The sequence below is a fragment of the Micropterus salmoides genome, unplaced genomic scaffold (genome assembly GCF_014851395.1).
Source record: "Micropterus salmoides isolate LMB-PRFRI ecotype aquatic unplaced genomic scaffold, ASM1485139v1 Ms_hic_scaffold_20, whole genome shotgun sequence".
NCBI classification, from domain to species: domain Eukaryota; kingdom Metazoa; phylum Chordata; class Actinopteri; order Centrarchiformes; family Centrarchidae; genus Micropterus; species Micropterus salmoides.
This window is the reverse complement of record NW_024041151.1, coordinates 31737414-31757248: the sequence shown is the minus strand read 5'-3', so window position 1 is coordinate 31757248 and position 19835 is coordinate 31737414. Positions and strand designations below refer to the sequence as shown.

Genomic DNA, 19835 nt, shown 5'->3' with positions numbered 1-19835 from the left:
CAGCTGTATGAACCCAAGGTAAACCTTTTGTTGTGATTTAAACGGATCAAACTGATGCCAAAATAACTACAATATGATGCCAATTTGTTAGACATATGAATTCATGCTTTGTCAGATCTGTCAGCAAGTCAGCAGGACAAAAACTTTTAAATGTTTGTTTTCTGAATGGAGTTCGGATCAAGCTGGGCTATGCTAACCTGTTCACAGTAAAGTACAACGATAGCTGGAATAAAGTTAGACACATATTTTCTGAACTCACCAGGAGGTTCAACTTCTTTTTTGTCGTCATTTAAGTTTTTTTTATTTATTCATACACACAAACATAAAATAAAATAAACACTGACCCCAACATCAACGGACCGTATATTCAGCATACAACCCCATATACAAAGGCCTCCTGCAAAATCGACATTTCCTTTTTTTGAAAACAAAACATTCAGCACCATGTCTACAAATGTTTCCATATGCCCCATCTACAAAAAGATACGTTCCCAGGCCCTCCTAAAATGTTCTCCTTCGTTGTTAATTCTAGCCAACATGCGTTCATATGATGAAACTTCTGACATCTGCTGTGACCATCCCAACTTTTAAAACCCCTCGTTCATATTTAGATATATTTGACATTTCTGTTTGGTCCCCTAACACAGTCTTGGTGATACAGGTACCACCACACCCAGCCACTTACTCACATGTTCCAGTACTTTCTCCCAAAACGGGTAGACCAGTTTACATCCCCAAATTAGATGCAAAAATGTCCCTATTTCAATCTGACACTTCCAACATAGATTTTTTTCCTATTAAGCCCATTCTATGTAGTTTTGAAGGGGTGAAATAAAATCTATGAATTATCTTGTACTGAATAAATTTCCCCTTCGCCTCTCTCATATGTTTCCCTGTATGTGATACGACATTTAACCAATCCTCCTCATTCAGATCACACACTAGGTCTTTCTGCCAAATGATCTTCAGATTTTTGAGGCTAGCTTACTTCTCGTCGCTGCACATTTGAAAAAGTTAACTTTGTTGTTCGACATTTCATTGAAGCAGTAGTCCAACAGAGTTCTGGGTGCCAACCGACACTAACAACAACAGTAAAACCGGATATGCACGGAAGGTAGCTGCCGAGAAAGGCGAGTGAAGATAATTGAAGTTGTTATCCCAAAATCTAAAGTAAAAAGCTAATTTAATAAAAGCAGTTTAAAAAAAAAAAAAGTCTTTACACACGTCAGCCTGTAGATGCCCTCAAATCCTCTCCATTTCATCTCTACATTGATATTCATTTGAGTGGACTCTCAAATTTCTGTGTGATCTGTATCAGTATAATCATAACTATTATTGCTATGGTTTTATGATATCTTGCAAAACAGCATTTTTTCTGTGCATTTACAGATCATTTTTAGAATAAAGAAATCACCCAGTACAACAATCCAAGTAATTATTAAATACATAAAACATTTTGTAAAATATCAAGCTATGAATGAGATTTAAGAAACTGTTTGCTAATTAAAGTTGCAAGCGGCGCTAAACGGGCCCTCACGCTTGCAGTGCATCTTGGTGTGAAACAGCCACACTGCAGATGCCACAACTCACTGTCACCGGTGTCGCGGGACTTTCGGATAATTTATCACCATTGATGAACCACACAAAGAATTTTATATAACTTTTAAATAGTACTTGGAATAGACCCGTAAGGAACCGCAACGTGAATGCAATTGTCGGCCGCATAGCAAGCACGTAAATCTCTGACAAGACCGTTGAATGGGGCGGCTGTGGCTCAGGAGGTAAGCGGGTTGGCCGTTAATTCAATCCCCGGCTACTCCAGGCTGCATGTTGAAGTGTCCTTGGGCAAGATACTGAACCCCGAATTGCCCCTGGTGGCTGTTCCACCAGTGTATGAATGTGTGTGACTGGTGGAATGTGTGTGACTGGTGAATGCAGATGTAGTGTAAAAGTGCTTTGAGTGGTTGAAAAGATTTGAAAGGCGCTATACAGAGCATTTACATTTGAATAGCAGGCAAGCAGAGAGAAAAGGGACAACAATAAGCCTCAGTTTCGCTGGAAATGTCTTTTCTTTTCTAAACACTAAAGCGGAGCTACCGTGTATATTCTCTACGAGATACATCTCTTGAGTGACCATTGTTGTTGACTTGCTCCCTCAGCCCCGAGGGTTTTTCACACAAATAAGCACCTATGATGGCGGTTCCCTTGAGGGCAAGTGCTGAATGGAAGTCACAGAGGCCATGTTGAAACGCAGTCAATCTTTCAACCACTAGTTTACCACTTTTTGTGACAGGAATGGATTTTTCTTGTTGTTTCTTTATGAAGTTAATTAACAGCAATGTTTGTAACATTTGAGTTTGTTAAATTAATCAATTAAATTTTTCACATCCAAGATGTTACCACTTATTCAGTGCTCAAGTTTCTTAACACCGAAAAGCAGACACATTATTTTACTATGCATTTTTTGACTGTAGCTATTGATCTACTGATATCTGACAGCAGCGCTCCCAACAAACAGTTTTAGTCAGAACATTTTAACCAGCTGCTTAGCTTTTTACGGTGCCAATATACAGTATCTCTTTATTTAAAGTTGAGTGTACTCACATTGACCCCAAAGTGTTCTGTGACTCCTCTGCCATGTTCTCCCAAAACACCAAAAGACATGCTCTCTTCCAGAAAGATCCGCACTTTGTACTTGTACTTCAGCTTTACCTGGAAAGTTACACAGACACAATAAATAGGCAACAAAACACAACACACATTTAGACATATGACAGCCCTGCTGTAATCATGCCATAATACACTGATCAAAAATAAATAAATAAGGGGACACATATAACATGTCACTTCAGGGAGATCAGTCTGTCTAATTAGGAAGCATAAGAGATTGTGAATTAATGTCATTCTCACTTGCATCAAAACAATAGTGCACTGGAGAGGCAGCAGAAAGAACTCCCAAAAAGGGAATAGTATATTGTAAAGCTTGTGAGAATTCGTTATCCAGCATGAAACAAGAAGCTGAAGCTTTTGTAAGTGTTAAGAATATTTGAAAACTCACAAAACTTGGTTCACGTGTAAGAAGGGGCAGGATGAGAATTAGGGCTGAACAATTAATCGTTTTCAAATGGAAATTCCGATTTGAAAGAACGCAATTAGCTTATCGTGAAGACGGCTATTAACAATGTAGGTTAATTATACAGCGCATCTGACCCGTTTTAAACAGTCATGCTGTTACAAATTCATTCCATTTCCATCTGTGTGTGACAGACTTGCTAGCCAATCACAAGCGCTCACCTGATGCATGCTGGACTTAAACTGGGGGGTTTGGGGACACTCCCTCAGAGAATTGAGTGTTTTAATTTCCTGTATTCTGGTGTTTTTCCTGCACCAATTTCTGCCTTTTCTGCATCAGTTTATTGTGGAAATTATTTATGTAAAAGGGACACAAAATTCAGGTAGCAGCAGGGGGCTGAATCTTTGTTTCACTGTTACTTTTAAATGACTTGAAGGCTGGCAATTCTGCCTTCAGATGTTATGACTGATTACTTGTTTGATCGTCTTTGTTGCTGAATTGTGGTGAATGGAGAACATTGATACTTTATGACCTTGTAACTGATTATTTATTCCCATCTTAAATGTACAATTGTACTACTTCCTACCTTGGCCAGGACACTCTTGGAAAAATAGTTTTTTCTGGTTTAATAAAAAGGTATAATAAAACAATGTAAAATCTAAAACTAACAGAATATAGAGCAGAGCAGCTCTCAGGCATTCAGAATCACAATCAGAAGGAGCTTTATTGCCAAGTAGTGTTTTACACATACGAGGAATTTGTTTTGGTGATGAGGTGCTACACGTAGACAAACATATAGATGACATATATAAATGTAGAAATATATAAATATGGAATAGACAATGCAAGTTATATAAGAATATTAAAGTGAATAGAGAAATAATATAACTATTTGCAGAACATGTGCATTATTCTGGGTTGCTTTCAGATATGTTTCTCCCATAATCAACTTTTAACATCACTGCTGAATCAACACACACACAGACGTGTCTGATTGAGGTAACCTCTTTAAATGTGGATGTGTGTTAAATAATTTTAATTCAGTTAGAAACTCCTGGACTTTAATAGCACCTGTGTTTCAGCAGGTTTTCTGCTCATGTTCAAAGTTCTGCACAACTGGGTTCTGTGACGTTTCCAGAATAAAGGATATTTTTAAAGGTCAAACAGGAATCATAAACTTTGCAATCAATTATGCGTGCCGTACCGTGTGGAAGGGATCCATACCACGGCTTCTGCAACCCGTTTCACCACTACTATCCATGGTACTGTGAGGATTTAATTCTTGCATGTTTTGTTGTGCAGGATCACAGCCCCTATGTGTCCACATGAGGAAAGGTCAAGATAGGCTATCAGAGTAAAAATGGACTGTCTATTGCATCAGACTAAGCAACTTAATGAGTTTATTCTTTTAAGTAGCCCATTAAAATATTCCTGCAAATGCAGTGAATAAGTTCAAGTTCTAAAAAGCTGTAATCTGAATTTGTTTTTAAATAAAGCAGTTAAATGCTCATTTCTAATAACTTTTGAAAACAGAAAGTACTTATTGTGGCTAAAAAAAAAGAGGGTATTGAAGATGATGGAGAATAATATAACTAGAACAAAACCAACTACATAAACCATGGAACAGTTGCTAGTTAATTTAGCCACGGCACAAATGTATTCAGTTCTCCTAATGTTCAACTTGTCTGTGACATTCCCGGTGTCTCACTTGGCCCTGACTCTTTGTCACGTCATCTCACATCTAGGAAAGCAACAAATGTTTGTGAACACAGAACTGTCTTCAATGCAAACTCTGATGACATTATTGTCATAAGAGTTTATGCTATTAACCTAACAAAGTCATTTTACTCTGAATTTTAGAACAAACTATACAGTATGTCTACTAGCTATCCATACAACTTCCAAGCTCGTCCTGCTCAGTTATTTCTGCTCCTCCTCCTATGACCTCTGTCGTCTTCCTCTTAAAATACTGCAGGATGCTCGTCTCATTTTGACCACTGTTACATTTAAATTGTTTACGGACATGTATGTACACATTCAGGACTTTATAAGGTCAAGGATGGTCAGAGACAGGGGCAAAAGTGGCCCAGGAGTTTGTCCCTGGTCAGTCCACTCTCCAGACAAAGTATTTGTTGGGGCCCTGTGTCTTTAGAGAACTTTATTCCTGCATTCTTAAGAATTTTAAGTAGAGTGTATAACGTTATGAGCCATTACCTTTTCAAAACTAGAAACCCCTCTCTTAAAGTAATCACCTCAGCTGAGCCCTTGAGTAGATAAATAATCCATATCATCATCATGCTTACCATAAACTGGTGCTTTGTGCTGTACTGGTTCTGACTCTGTTTTCCTATAGACCTCATCTCTGCTGTCTGTCTCATGTTATCCACAGCAGCACTAGTAGCCACTGGTGCCGCTGGCCAGTGGCGGGTAGAGTACTCAAAATCTTTACTCAAGAAAAATTACAATTACTCGCATAAAAAGTACAAGAACAAAAATGACATCTGCTGTTCATCCTGTTAGAAACAGCTGTGCAACATGGTTATTTCTTTTCCTTTTAAATTTCCATGAAAGTGTTGATAAGATCACTTTAAAATATCACTTTTGCTGCCCAGCCAACTATTGTTGCCTGTGCCTTTTATTGTGGAGATATACCCTACCAAACCGCTCACACAGCCTGGATGACAGCTCATTTCGGTTAATGAAGCCAAATGCAGATTACAGACTGGTTAAGTTATGAAGGTATGAAAGGAAAATGTAGCAAAATTAAAAGTACATTAGATGTACCCACCCCTGCTGCAGACATCACTGCTGCCTTCAGCTAGAAGTAACAGCAGCACAAAAGATAAGTCTGTAAGATTGATGCACTTTGCTGCACCGGCCTCCAGCAACTTCTTTTTTTCCCTCCCTCAACATTTCTATAGGCCACATTCTGTCCGTGACTGATGTAGAGTATGTGAGTGATTGACTGGTCACTTAGTAAACCGCCTCCTATATGAGCTAGGGTTATGTAACCATAAAACATGTTTACCTTTTAAGTATTAATGGTGTCAAATTATGCCTGAATATCTTTTAAACAATACGATTTGACCTTCTGGAGGTTGTAATGGTGAATTTTAGGATAAGACCTTTAAAAAAAATAAGTAAAATGATTAATAAAGATTTGAGTAAAGCAGTACACTAAAGTGGCCACTAGATGGCAGCAGAGGGTAAGAACTTCACCATTACAACGAGGCAAAAAGGGTGCGGTCAGGGAACATAGGAGGAGTTCAAGTAAAAGTCCAGCCTAAGTGGGCGGAGATTGAGGATTATAAAAAGAGATGTTCACCAACTGTGCACTCAGTCGTTGATCCTGATGCCAGCCGGGATGTAACTTGGGTTTGTGACTTTTAATGGAATACAAACTATTTTGCACTGATTTTGATTGTTATTATGGCGAGTATAATAGTGGTGGAGAGAAGTTTTGGGCTTTTAAATTGGCCTAGCCCCAAACTTTTCTTCATCAAAATGTATGGGATTATTTTCCTATCTTTATTCAAGTGCATGGTCTTTAAATTTGAGAGCATGACTTCTGACTGATTTCATGCTCAGATTTTGTAACGCTTTCCTTCAAAACCCTGCCCTCACACTTACTGCCCCAACCAACAGAATGCCAAGTGAAGTGTTGATCAATGAAATGAACCCTGCCTCACTGCAGGCATGTTCGCTTTACTTCTTATAGCGTCCGTACGGGCAGTTACTCTTGAACTGGATCATCCACAGCTTCATACACCGGTCAGCCATAACATTATGATCACCTGCTGGTCATAATGTAAGTCTCCCTTTTGCTGCCATGCTGGAACGGATTCTGAGAGGGTTATTGCACAAAAAAAATCCCAGAGCACACAGAAGCACCCTGAGTATGAGGAGAAAGGCTGAAGCCAGAGGCAAAGAAACCTCTGGAAGGAACAACAGCTTCTAAGTGAAAGCACGCTATCTGAGCAGAAGCAGAGCAAATATAAGTAGTCTAATCAATCAATCAAGCAGGGCTGTTTGAGTGTGAGGGCAGGGTTTTGAGGTAAAGTGTTACAAAATCTAAACATGAAATCAATCAATGATGCTATCAAATTTAAAGACCACGCTCTTACAGTAGGGTTGTGCTATTAATTGAATTTTAATTACAATTTCGATTTTGTCTTCCAACAATTAAAAAATAAGTTAATTGAAATAAAACGTTTATTACCGTGCTGTTTCGCATTGAAACTTGTTTTGTCTTGGGTTATAAATCCAGCGCACCCTTTCCTTTAGAGCAGCACCCCCCGCCCCTCCCTAAAAGCCAGGCATTTGTATGTGTTAGGTTAAACCTTGCTTTACCTGGTCCATGCTTGTAAAAGAATCACTGTGTCCCTGTCTTCTAACAATTACTGGATTTATACTTTTATCACCGTTGGTTTAAGTCACTGCATCTCCCAACAGAACGCCACGGTTGAATTTCAGCGTAACTTAAAGAGGTGGTATTATGCTCATTTTCAGGTTCAAAATCTTAACTGGGGAACAGGTTTACATGGTTTCATTTTCAAAAAACACCATATTTTGTCATACTGCACATTGCTGCAGCTCCTCTTTTCACCCTGTGTTGAAGGCTTCGTTTTAGCTATGGAGTGATACATCTTGTCTCTAAATGATCTTTGTTGGGAGTTACACATGCGCAGTTCCTAGTTAAGGACTACTAGCCAATCAGAAGCAGAGAAGGGCAGGTCAGCGAAAGGCCGGTAATAGCCAATCAGAAGCATACGTATTTTCATTGTGACGTCACAAGAAAGGGAAGTGAAGGGCTGGACTACAAACGAGCTGTTTTCAAGCGGTTCAGAGCTTTCTGTGGGAGATGGGAACTCACTTTGGACTGGACTTTGGGCTTTTTCACCCAGCAAACCTGTTACATGCACAAAAAAGATAGATAACTCAATAAAGGAGAGGGGGAAAGCCAAAAAGCAGAATACCACCTCTTTAACATAAGAAGTTGTTGTTTACTCAAGTAGTTCACAAGTCACCCATTCACACACCAGCACATACACACACAGATGGAAGCCCGTCAACCTGGATAAACACTGTGTTGCTTTCATCTTCTTGCGCTCCAAGATGCTGTTAATGCATAATCACTGAAAATATGAAGCATTCAGTTTTAAAAGTTCAATAAATGCATGATGTTTCTTAAGTCAATCAGTAATCATGTTAATAATTGTGATTTCAATTATGATCAAAACAATCATGATTATATTTTTTGCCATATTAGAGCAGCTCTATCTTACAGAAATGTGTTCAACAAGTCTAACACTAAATAGGAAAACTAGTTCCAACCCCCATACATACTACACTGAGGCTACATCTACACTACTACGCTTTTGCTTAAAAAACACCAGCGTTTTAGCTGCGTATCAGAGTTAATCTCCGTCTATATTAAACCACTGAAAACGCACATCTAGTGGCCGTTCATGTCCACTTGGCATGTGTGTGCTGGTGTTGCTGAATATTTGGCAAAAGAAGAAAGTACTACTAGAGATGAAGATCCACAACAGATATATATATTTTTTAATGCATGGAGCAACGACGTGGTGGACTGTTCCGGGAGTCTAATGCGACTGTGACGACAGAAAACAGACATTCGTCACAAAGTAAATATGGCAACATGCACTTCACAAGTGTTATTTGCTCAATACAAAATATTTTACTAAAAATATTAAAGTCCTCCGTTTTCACCTGCTGCACTACTACGCTATCCCACAGTTTTAAAACAAAAACATAGTAGTGTGGATGTAGCCTGACTGAAAGACACTTATACAAAGATATTTGAATAACAACAGGAACTGCAGTTTTAGAAATTATGGTGCTGAATCACCCAATGATTTTTAGTAAAATAATTCACTCAATTACTTGGTCACACACCCCCTGACAGCAATTACTGAGGGATAATAAACTTGGCCAGTTTGTAAATCAAAGAGATTAGATTTATTGTGGAGAATAATAATCTTTGTGGTCTATTAAGCTTGATTTATACTCCTGCGTAGGGTCTACGTGCCATGCATTTATACTTGTGCGTCCGTGTGTCTGGCCGTAGCACTACAGAGTCCACTCTGTTGACTTTTGCCGGCCGAGCAGGCTAACTTCCGGTTTAGCCCTCCGCTAACGTGAATGGGTAAAATTGTAAACGTGCAGCTGGTATAGCCTTTTCAAATGTTACTGACCGAGTGAATCACATTCTGATAGTGAAACGAGTCATTTTGCTCGGGTTGTGGCGGTCAAATATATTGATCCACCGTGTTACAGCCGCCGTTTTGGCCGCTAGAAAAAGTTACTTCAAAGCACATCCTGTCGCCTCGGAGGCATTGCAAGGTTACCCAGCCGACCAATCACAGAGCTTACGCGTCGCCTCGACGTGTAGTTACATTTTTGAAGAGGTGCACGTCAGGCTACGCCGTAGGTGACGGCGTAGGGTAGGGGGCTACACAGAGGCTACGCTGTCGATTTGAGGCAGTTCTCTATTTACCAGTTCAGGGAGAGGACAGATGTCTGCAGTGTTGATGTACAGCCCCTCCACTACAATGAACTTCCGGGTCACTCGAGCTTTACGAGGATTCTGCAACAGAACCACAGTATGTTAGCACATGAGAGTTTGGCAAGAAAGACAATAAGACATTGAACATTCATAAAGAAAACAGGTTTATAAAAATAACATTTTGAGTTCCAACACTCTCTGCTACATTTACAACTACAGAGTGCAATTTGACATCCTCCCCCAATAATATTGTTTTCTCAAATTAAACAACCCTGTACTAACCTTCTGGTCCTCCAGCTCCTGCTCCTTGAGCAGCCTCTCCAGATCCTCCATGTCATTGTGTTTGAAGTATTTGATGAAGCTGCGGGACGCTTGAAGTCCCTTCTGGATGGAGAAACAAGCTGCTTCGTCCCTGAACACACAATCAAGGACACAACACAAAACTAAATATATGGAACACAAAACAACAAGTCACACTTCAAACTTTGCTACACTACATCTATGACAGAATTACAGTCACTGGAAAAGGAAAACAGGTTTTTGGATTAAAGAGCAGCGGACCACTATCCACCAGGCCCGAACTACCAGATCAGGCACCACGGCGGGTGCTGTGATCACTCAGGAGAGGAAAGAGAGCCAGGAGAGGAGCCATGCTTGACTTAAGGCTGCTACTAAAGGTCCAGTCTGTACAAAATGGGAGTCATGTTGATCCAAGTTACAGAAATCAGAGACTGTTGTGCCTACAAAGAACTGTGTCAGACTTTTGAATGTAAAGATGAAACCATATTATGATCTTGTTGCTGCGGGTTATATTCAGCCCAGACGCAAATTCAAAAATTGCACTGCAGAATTTTTTAGGTGTACGTATATATAGACAATACTTACACAAAGATGATGTCCCCCCTCTTGGAGTAGGCAGGGATTGCACTAGCAATGGTTGCAAAGCCATACGAATAGATGATGGCCTCTTCTGTTTTCATGAATTTGGCCAGACGACTCTCCAGCTCCAGGTGAACATCTGGGGGAAGGAAACAAAAAAGAAGTTGAAACTAATAAGTTCACTGTTAATCTGCATTTATTATTACAGAACATATTCAGATTTGCAGAGAATACAGTGGCTTCTTGGCAAGGCAAAAATAAACCTGATTCAACAAAAGGTATAAGGAATGATATTGTATTGCTGTGTGTAAATAAAGGACAGTCATTTTAAATATGATTAATATCCCAACCACTATGCTTCCCTTTCTGGTAGTCTTGTGCTTTCTCGTCCCTCTCCTCTCTCCTCCTATCACTTCCTGCAGGTGTTTCTGGCTCTGGAGCTGAGGAGTCTGGATCTGTGGCTGCGGGTCACCTGCTGCCCCCGTGTTCCTGCTCGACACCCTCTGCTGCAACGACTATTGTTACTAGTCCTATTGTTATTATAATTATTATCATTCACACTGCTGTAAATATCTGTACCATTTTTCATTCAGTCTATAGCAACATCACCTTTACTGTCTGTACCTCTGTGTGTACATTGTGTAGGCTGCCTCCCCCCCCCCCCTCTCCCTACAACGGTGGATTCTACAGACAGAAGCATGGCTGTGCCATGGGCTCACCGGTATCCCACGATTGTGGCAAACATCTACATGGAAGAAGTGGAGAACAAAGCCCTCAACTCCTTCAGAGGAACAGCACCGAGCCACTGGTACAGATATGTGGACGACACCTGGGTCAAAATTAAAAGCCAGGAAGTGCAAGGCTTCACAGAACACATCAACTCTGTGGACAGTAATATCAAGTTCACACGAGAAGATGTTCACAACAACAGTTTAGCTTTCTTGGACTGTGCTGTACACACTGAAGAGGACAAGAGTCTGCAAACTGGAGTTTACAGGAAACCCACACACACAAACCAATACTTACTTTTCTATTACACCACCCACCGGAACATAAGCAAGGGGGTTATTAGAACCCTGCACCACAGAGCGGACAACATACCAACAAGTGCAAAAGCTAGAGAGAAGGAACAGAACCACCTGAAGGGGGCACTTACAGCCTGTGGATACCCTAAATGGACCTTTGTGAAAACAACAGGGGATGAGGAGAGGAAGGTCAAACGCAACAACATTGTAATTCCATACGTGTCTGGAGTATCAGAGAAACTCAGGAGGATTTTCAACAAACACAACATCCCTGTGTTTTTTAAACCCAAGAACACACTAAGACAGATGCTGGTACACCCCAAAGACCGAACACCCAAACACAAGAAAAGCAGTCTAGTGTATGCGGTCCAATGCAGTGAGGAATGTACAGACCTGTGTATTGGGGAGACTAAACAACCACTACACAAACGCATGGCTCAACACAGAAGGGCCAACTCCTCAGGTCAAGACTCTGCAGTCTACTTACATCTGAAGGACAGAGGACACTCGTTTGAGGACCACCAGGTGCACATTTTAGACAGAGAAGATGGATGGTTTGAAAGAGGTGTCAAGGAAGCCATCTACACCAGGGTCGAGAAGCAGTCATTGAACAGAGGAGGGGGTCTACGCCACCACTTATCCCCCACTTACAATGCTGTCCTTTCATCACTTCCCAGGAAACTCCACAAGCATTTCCTCTTGGCCTCAGGTGAAGATACGGACGATGGTCATTCAGACTTGGCCATGGGTGACTGTAAGAACCGTCGTTACCACAGCCAGGACCACTAACAAACCAGCGGTTAGGGCTGGGCTGATAGACGATGCCATTGTCCATCGGCAATGGCTGACAGACATCACGAGCTGAGCCAGCGTCGTGATTGTAAAACCCCCGCCGTCACATTATACCACCCAGTCAGTGTTGTGGATTCCCGCCCAATTGGGCTGTTTTAATTTTGATTGTGCGGGTCAAAAATAGTTTGGGCGGGTGGACAAAATTTGGACTGGTTTGGGATCAGTTTGGTGGTTTTTAACAGTAGCATTTTATAGTTAATTTGAAACAAAACCTAATAGTGTAAGTACTCCATCCAATCAGTAATCATTAAGATAGACACTACAAAGTCACGTTGCTCGAGGTACTAGACAGAGCTGTATCTAAAGGTAAAAACACTTGTCTGTCTAGATTAAAGTTTTAGAAAATCTTCTTGACTGACAGATCGCGTTCCTTTATCGTTTTGTCGCTATGGTTACACAAACTCCCCCACTCCTGCCCTCCCGTTGGCACTGCGCTAAAAGTCATGAGTCAGTTATGCAGTTACCCAAAATCTCCTGAATGAAGTTAAAGTGTGTCATGTCATTGCATGAAATAATATCGACTTGCAAAAATACACGAGCCGCCTTACAAACGAGTGTGTGGAGGATATTGTGATTTCGCCGTAAAGTTTTGATGGCACTATTTATTTATAAAGGAGGGCAACACTCCAGTCCAGCAGGTGGCGCTAATGCACCTAAAACGGTTTATTTATGTATGCTTCAGCTGCTGGTGTTTATTTTTTCTAGTAAAAATATATATGTAACGTACTGTAGGAAAGGAAAGGTGGAAGTTACTGAAATAAATACTGATAACATATTTTGGGCGGGTTTGTGTGCGTTTTGGCGGTTTTTGGGCTGGAATTCATCAGCTGGATCTGGCAACACTGCAACCAGTGAAAGCAGATTTTAATGACCACAAACTTATTGTTTTTAAGCATGCTTTGCACCAGAATTCTCTTCTCCCCACACTCACACACACCTACACATCAGGTAAACACCCCAGCTTGCCCCGCCTCTCTCTCCCCCCCGTCTGCAAAATTTTCTCCATCAGCAGTATGTTTTATAAAGTCACCTAAGACTGAGAACTCGTCTTTTTTTCTGTATACATTTCCACCCACGAACCCTTTATCATGGCAGCAGGTGAGCCGCACGTCGGCTTATTAATGACGCAACCTATCAAACAACTGAAACCAACATCTGCACCCTGTGTGTTCACTGCTGCTTTACCTGGTCCGTGCGTAAAATATCCACCGCGACTTGTAACGCAAGATCAATTCAACTGAGCTTTATTGGCATGAATGTGTAACAATATTGCCAAAGCATCATACAAACTACATGAGAACAATCAACCCCATACATTTCAAAGCAGTAAAGTAAGTAAAGTAATAAAAGCGTAAAGTTAATAGTCTACCATTTTTTTTAACCGAATGAAATCTGTGCGAGAACACATGTACATAAGACGACTGCAGTCCCCCCGTGCGTGTGTGCGCCCGATGACATTGTCCATCCCAATGTTTCATTGTAGACATCGCCCAACCCAACCAGCGGTATCGACAATCCTAGCTAATGTTCCCAGAGGTTAATTAGCTCAGTTTCCCTACCAGTCAGTCAGAACTGAAGAAGTCTATTAGATGAGGGACGAAAACGTGTTCTAGCATCTTCAACCAAGTCCAGCTGCCCTTGACCTCAACCTTCGTCCATCATCAATGGAGCTCCAATTCTGCAATTCAGCACGGCAATGGGTAAATAAAGAGCAGAGACTCCATTTTAATAGGGTGGCGCTAGAAATATGAATGCGTGTCAACGCAGACCATGATAGGCTATTTATGTTAAAATGCAGGAATGAAATATGCGGTCAATAAGTTGACATTACTACGTTTTATACAGCATTGTTCATTCATCATTTACCAGACTTGAATTTCCTTAATGAATGATAAAGTGCTGGAATTCTCCTATAGGCCTAGGTCTATTTAAATAGGCTAGATTTTATGCAGACTTGGTTATGCAGCTGTAGCCTGATGGGACTAAATCTTCTCTAAACCCACTGACGATTAAAAGTTGTACAAATGGTGAGTTTTTGTGAAACGGCGTGCCTGTGGCGTCCAAAATCGATGATTCTCCATGAAACAGGAAGTTGTAACTTCAGCCTACATGCTCACATCTGCACCAAACTTTACGTGCTTCATAACAGTTGAGCCCTGAACACATCTAGATGTTCAGTTATAGTCGTAGCGCAAAGTGCTACGCAGCGCCACAAAGGGGACACAGGAAGTGATGACTAACACCTTTGTGCAGCGTACGAGCTCCAGAATCTGCAATGTGGCGTCTCACACCTCACCTCGTGAAAGGTACTATACAAATAAACTTTACTTACTTACTTACTACTGCCTGAAACATATACAAGCCATATAGTAAAATGATTTCTCTTTGCTTTAAGAGTGATAATCGTTAACTGCTTAGCTCATATTACAAAAGTACAACATTTTAAGTAAGAAAGGTGTTTTGTTTGAGATACTTTAATATTTTTTAAAAGTCCTATATCTCTGCATCTCTTGTGCCTGACTGTATCTTTGCCTCTAAAGACCTTTGTCTGTGTATGGTTAGACATGCTCCAAGTGAAAAAAGGTGGGATAAAGAGGGGAAGGTAAAGAGTTTTACTTCTTAAGTTTCTATATTTTTTTTTTAAGTAAATTTTTTTGTAAACTTTAAGATTTGTCTTCTGTAATTATGTCTCAAATATGCATTCCATGATGACGTCAAGATAATTATTTTAAATCAGGAAAGAAGGCACTATTTGCCTATATATCACCAGCCATTGTGAAAATGAAAGCAACCTCATTTTGAGAATAAAAGAACAGAAGGAAGGTTTTTAGTCAATCCATGATTGAGGTCTTTTCTGCATCTTGTTTATGATTTTCATTTGTGTGATGCATTTAAGATGTATAGGAGAAGAAATTTTGTCTTGTTTTGAAATTGAGACCTACTACGTATATCTGGTCTATATGCATTGGAAATTAGAAAATATTACACAATCATAGTTTGTTGAATCTACACAATATTTTTTATTTTACAGGAAGTGTACACTACCTATAAAAAAAAAAGAAAAAAGAAAGATATGAGGTGAGAATGTAATCTGATGGCTAAATTCTGGCAGCCAGTGAACATTTGGAAAAGGGGTGAGGTCCTTCTTGACAATCAGTTATTTAAGTTGCTGACCCTAGAGCTCAAGGGGAAGAAATAAAGAAGGGGCAAAAGAGGAGAAAAGGGAGGGATTTTGGGGGCTTCCGTTTTTGCATTTTTGAAAGTTTCTCTTTGGGTCACGCCTGAAGACACTAGAAAGAGTTTTTCATCTCTTTTTGTCTTTTTATTAAGTTTATTTAAATAGGGATAGATGCAAAAACATAGATAAACTTTGACAGACATCTGATGTGTGTATCATATTGTTTTTAGCTAAAGCTAATTCACGACACTTGTCCCTAGTCTTAATTTTCTTCCTCCTCTTCCGGACTGGTAAGTTAGTATTCTTATAGTTTAACATCCACACTGCCTACATTAACACACCCCATTACAGATAAGCAGAAAACCGCTCCTTTCAAGGAACTCATTCCAGGTTATGTGTTCAGTGCCCTACTCTCTGGAATCTAAAGTGAGAGAGGAGTGAAGTGGTTGACTAGGAAACTTTAGAATCTAGAGTTAGATATTCAACACAGAACGGTCAGGTCAGTACCTAGTATTGAAACTAGCTTGTTATCAGAGGTCACCCTTTTTCCTAAGTGGTGTCTGAATTCATAATGCGGTAAGGGTGCCCGGGGATGGGGACGAGAGACAGCAGAAGGGCCACTTGTCGCTACATGGCGCCCAATTGCGTGGCTCAAGAAAAAATGGTGACCGGGGGTTGTCATGTATGAATACGGGAGTTTTTTTGAGTTAAACTTTAACTTTAACTGTCCCTGAGAAATTAGCGGTCTTGACTGAGTCACAAGCATAATTTACAGGCTGCCCTGTGCAGACATGACTTGCCTCGCTAGAAACATTGAAAATACAGTAATCAGTAAAGATTGTAGCGGACTGTAATTAAGGTGATTTTAATCTAAGATTGTTTTGATAAGAAAGGTTTGTCTCACTGGCCTTGCTGGGGTAATCTATGTTACCTGAGTGGAACACAGGGAGGCCAGGGACCTGGACACTCACAGGCACGAGGGGTGAGAACTCAGTACTTGTCCCACAATCCAAAAGATACTGACAGGACAAAGAGCTATGCTGAAATATGTAGTGCCAAATTAGGTGCTAAATACATTTACATGTCAACCTGTGCAGGCCATAGGGTTAAATAAGTACCCAGGCTGTTAAAAAACTCAAACCCAATAATATATACATTATAATATTCGCGTATCTCAAACCCAATATTACAGTGGGTACGGAAAGTATTCAGACCCCTTTAAATTTTTCACTCTTTGTTTCATTGCAGCCATTTTCCAAAAATCATAAAAGTTCATTTTATTTCTCAGTAATGTACACTCAGCACCCCATCTTGACAGAAAAAAACAGAAATGTAGAAATTTTTGCAAATTTATTAAAAAAGAAAAACTGAAATATCACATGGTCATAAGTATTCAGACCCTTTGCTGTGACACTCATATTTAACTCAGGTGCTGTCTATTTCTTCTGATCATCCTTGAGATGGTTCTACACCTTCATTTGAGTCCAGCTGTGTTTGATTATACTGATTGGACTTGATTAGGAAAGCCACACACCTGTCTATATAAGACCTTACAGCTCACAGTGCATGTCAGAGCAAATGAGAATCATGAGGTCAAAGGAACTGCCTGAAGAGCTCAGAGACAGAATTGTGGCAAGGCACAGATCTGGCCAAGGTTACAAAAAAATTTCTGCTGCACTTAAGGTTCCTAAGAGTACAGTGGCCTCCATAATCCTCAAATGGAAGACGTTTGGGACGACCAGAACCCTTCCTAGAGCTGGCCGTCCGGCCAAACTGAGCTATCGGGGGAGAAGAGCCTTGGTGAGAGAGGTAAAGAAGAACCCAAAGGTCACTGTGGCTGAGCCCCAGAGATGCAGTCGGGAGATGGGAGAAAGTTGTAGTAAGTCAATCACTGCAGCAATCCACCAGTCGGGGCTTTATGGCAGAGTGGCCCGACGGAAGCCTCTCCTCAGTGCAAGACACATGAAAGCCCGCATGGAGTTTGCTAAAAAACACCTGAAGGACTCCAAGATGGTGATAAATAAGATCCTCTGGTCTGATGAGACCAAGATAGAACTTTTTGGCCTTAATTCTAAGCGGTATGTGTGGAGAAAACCAGGCACTGCTCATCACCTGTCCAATACAGTCTCAACAGTGAAGCATGGTGGTGGCAGCATCATGCTGTGGGGGTGTTTTTCAGCTGCAGGGACAGGACGACTGGTTGCAATCGAGGGAAAGATGAATGCGGCCAAGTACAGGGATATCCTGGACGAAAACCTTTTCCAGAGTGCTCTGGACCTCAGACTGGGCCGAAGGTTTACCTTCCAACAAGACAATGACCCTAAGCACACCGCTAAAATAACGAAGGAGTGGCTTCACAACAACTCCGTGGCTGTTCTTGAATGGCCCAGCCAGAGCCCTGACTTAAACCCAATTGAGCATCTCTGGAGAGACCTGAAAATGGCTGTCCACCAACGTTTACCATCCAACCTGACAGAACTGGAGAGGATCTGCAAGGAGGAATGGCAGAGGATACCCAAATCCAGATGTGAAAAACTTGTTGCATCTTTCCCAAAACGACTCATGGCTGTATTAGATCAAAAGGGTGCTTCTACTAAATACTGAGCAAAGGGTCTGAATACTTATACTAGTAGTATACTGATACTACCATGTGATATTTCAGTTTTTCTTTTTTAATAAATTTGCAAAGATTTCTACATTTCTGTTTTTTTCTGTCAAGATGGGGTGCTGAGTGTACATTACTGAGAAATAAAATGAACTTTTTTTGATTTTTGGAAAATGGCTGCAATAAAACAAAGAGTGAAAAATTTAAAGGGGTCTGAATACTTTCCGTACCCACTGTATATGCATTATAATAGGGTGAATCCGGCAGAGTAACCCGGAACAGAGTGACGCCTGAGCGAGACTGATCACCTCGTGTCATAGGGTCTAGGAACTCGTACGTGTAAAAAGGGTAAACAAACTTATAAAATGAAGAACAAGGATGGCAGGAAGAGTCAATTCCACTGAACCAGCCCTTACTGAAGTGGGCAATTTTGCTTGGTCTGAAGAGGGAGAGGAAAACCCCTCAGCACCAGAGTATGATACAAACTATCCAGATGTTAGTAGATTCAGGATAGAGCCACAAACACAGCAACCTCCTCCATATCAGGATACAGAGGTCAGAGGGGATCAGGAGTATTACTAGACCTGGTAGAGCATCTGATAAAGAGGGCAAAAAAAAAATCAGTTCAGACACTATTTTTTTGGCAAGAGTACACTGCAAATATCTGGTTCTTTTTATGGAAAATAATTGGCAGTTGTGGTTGCCAGAACAATGGTATGGAAGTACGTTACAACTGAAACCTGCTAACCACAGCAGCCTACACAATTTTGCAGATGATACAAATTCATTTTGTTCTGGGAACATTTAATGGATCTTTCATATGCTATTGAAATGGAGCTGAAAATCCTTAAAAGCTGGTTTGATATAAATAAATAGTCTCTCAACATCAAGAAAAACTAAAGAAAACCTTTTGGGAAATCAGAAAGTAATTAATGGGGATATTACATTAAAAATGTGATGTAACTGAAAGAGTTTGAGACAAAAGTTGTGACTGACCATAAATTGGAAAAAACATATTGACTATATTAAAAGGTAAACTATCAAAGACAACAGTAATCCTGTATAAATCAAGAGATTTCTGGAGAGACTGCAATGTGAATGCAGTACAATACAAGCTCTCATTTCAGCCTCTTAAACAAACAGGCTGCTCCTGTCTCTTTAAGCCCCCCCCCTTAACTTATTCCATATTCATTTAGAAAGACAGAAAACAACATACACATTTAAAAGCAAACCACTGCAAGTCTCCACACAGGTGTTTGAAGTTGAAAGCATTTATTACTGCTGCCAGACGGTGGGATTCGAACCTGCGTCTGATTGAAAGGGGATGCTTAGGAAACCAGCGCTCTAATCAAGCAAGCTATAGAGGTACAGGCGATCATTTGTTGATGGTAAAGTGCATTTGCTTAAAAAAAGTCTTTCAACTACCAATCTGGTGTTATAAGTTAGAAGACATGTTAAGTTTTGTTGTTATAATTAAGTTCAAAAACCATACATGTGTTTAAATTTGAAACCAATTATGACTGCTGCCGGCTGCAGGATTCGAACTCACGTCTGGAATAAGAGGTGCTGCTTCATGGCCGGCAGTCTAACCAACTGCACCACCAGCAAGCTTGCTCGTATTGAGGTGATGTGATCCTTTGTTGATGCAAAAAGTGTATTTGCTTAAAAGCTATCATTTTGGACTTTAGTTAGTG

The 19835-nt window shown here is 40.5% G+C and overlaps 1 protein-coding gene across 1 annotated transcript in view; it reads right to left on the bottom strand.

Annotated features, from left to right (window-relative positions):
- Positions 1-19835, bottom strand: part of sptlc1 (serine palmitoyltransferase, long chain base subunit 1) — a 42556-nt gene that overhangs the window by 13877 nt on the left and 8844 nt on the right. Inside the window, exons 6-9 of the mRNA XM_038734090.1 lie at positions 10488-10620; positions 9885-10014; positions 9594-9683; positions 2605-2712 (exon numbers count right to left, since the gene is read on the bottom strand). Coding sequence (XP_038590018.1) covers positions 2605-2712; positions 9594-9683; positions 9885-10014; positions 10488-10620 — 461 coding nt within the window. The remainder of the gene's footprint in view (positions 1-2604; positions 2713-9593; positions 9684-9884; positions 10015-10487; positions 10621-19835) is intronic.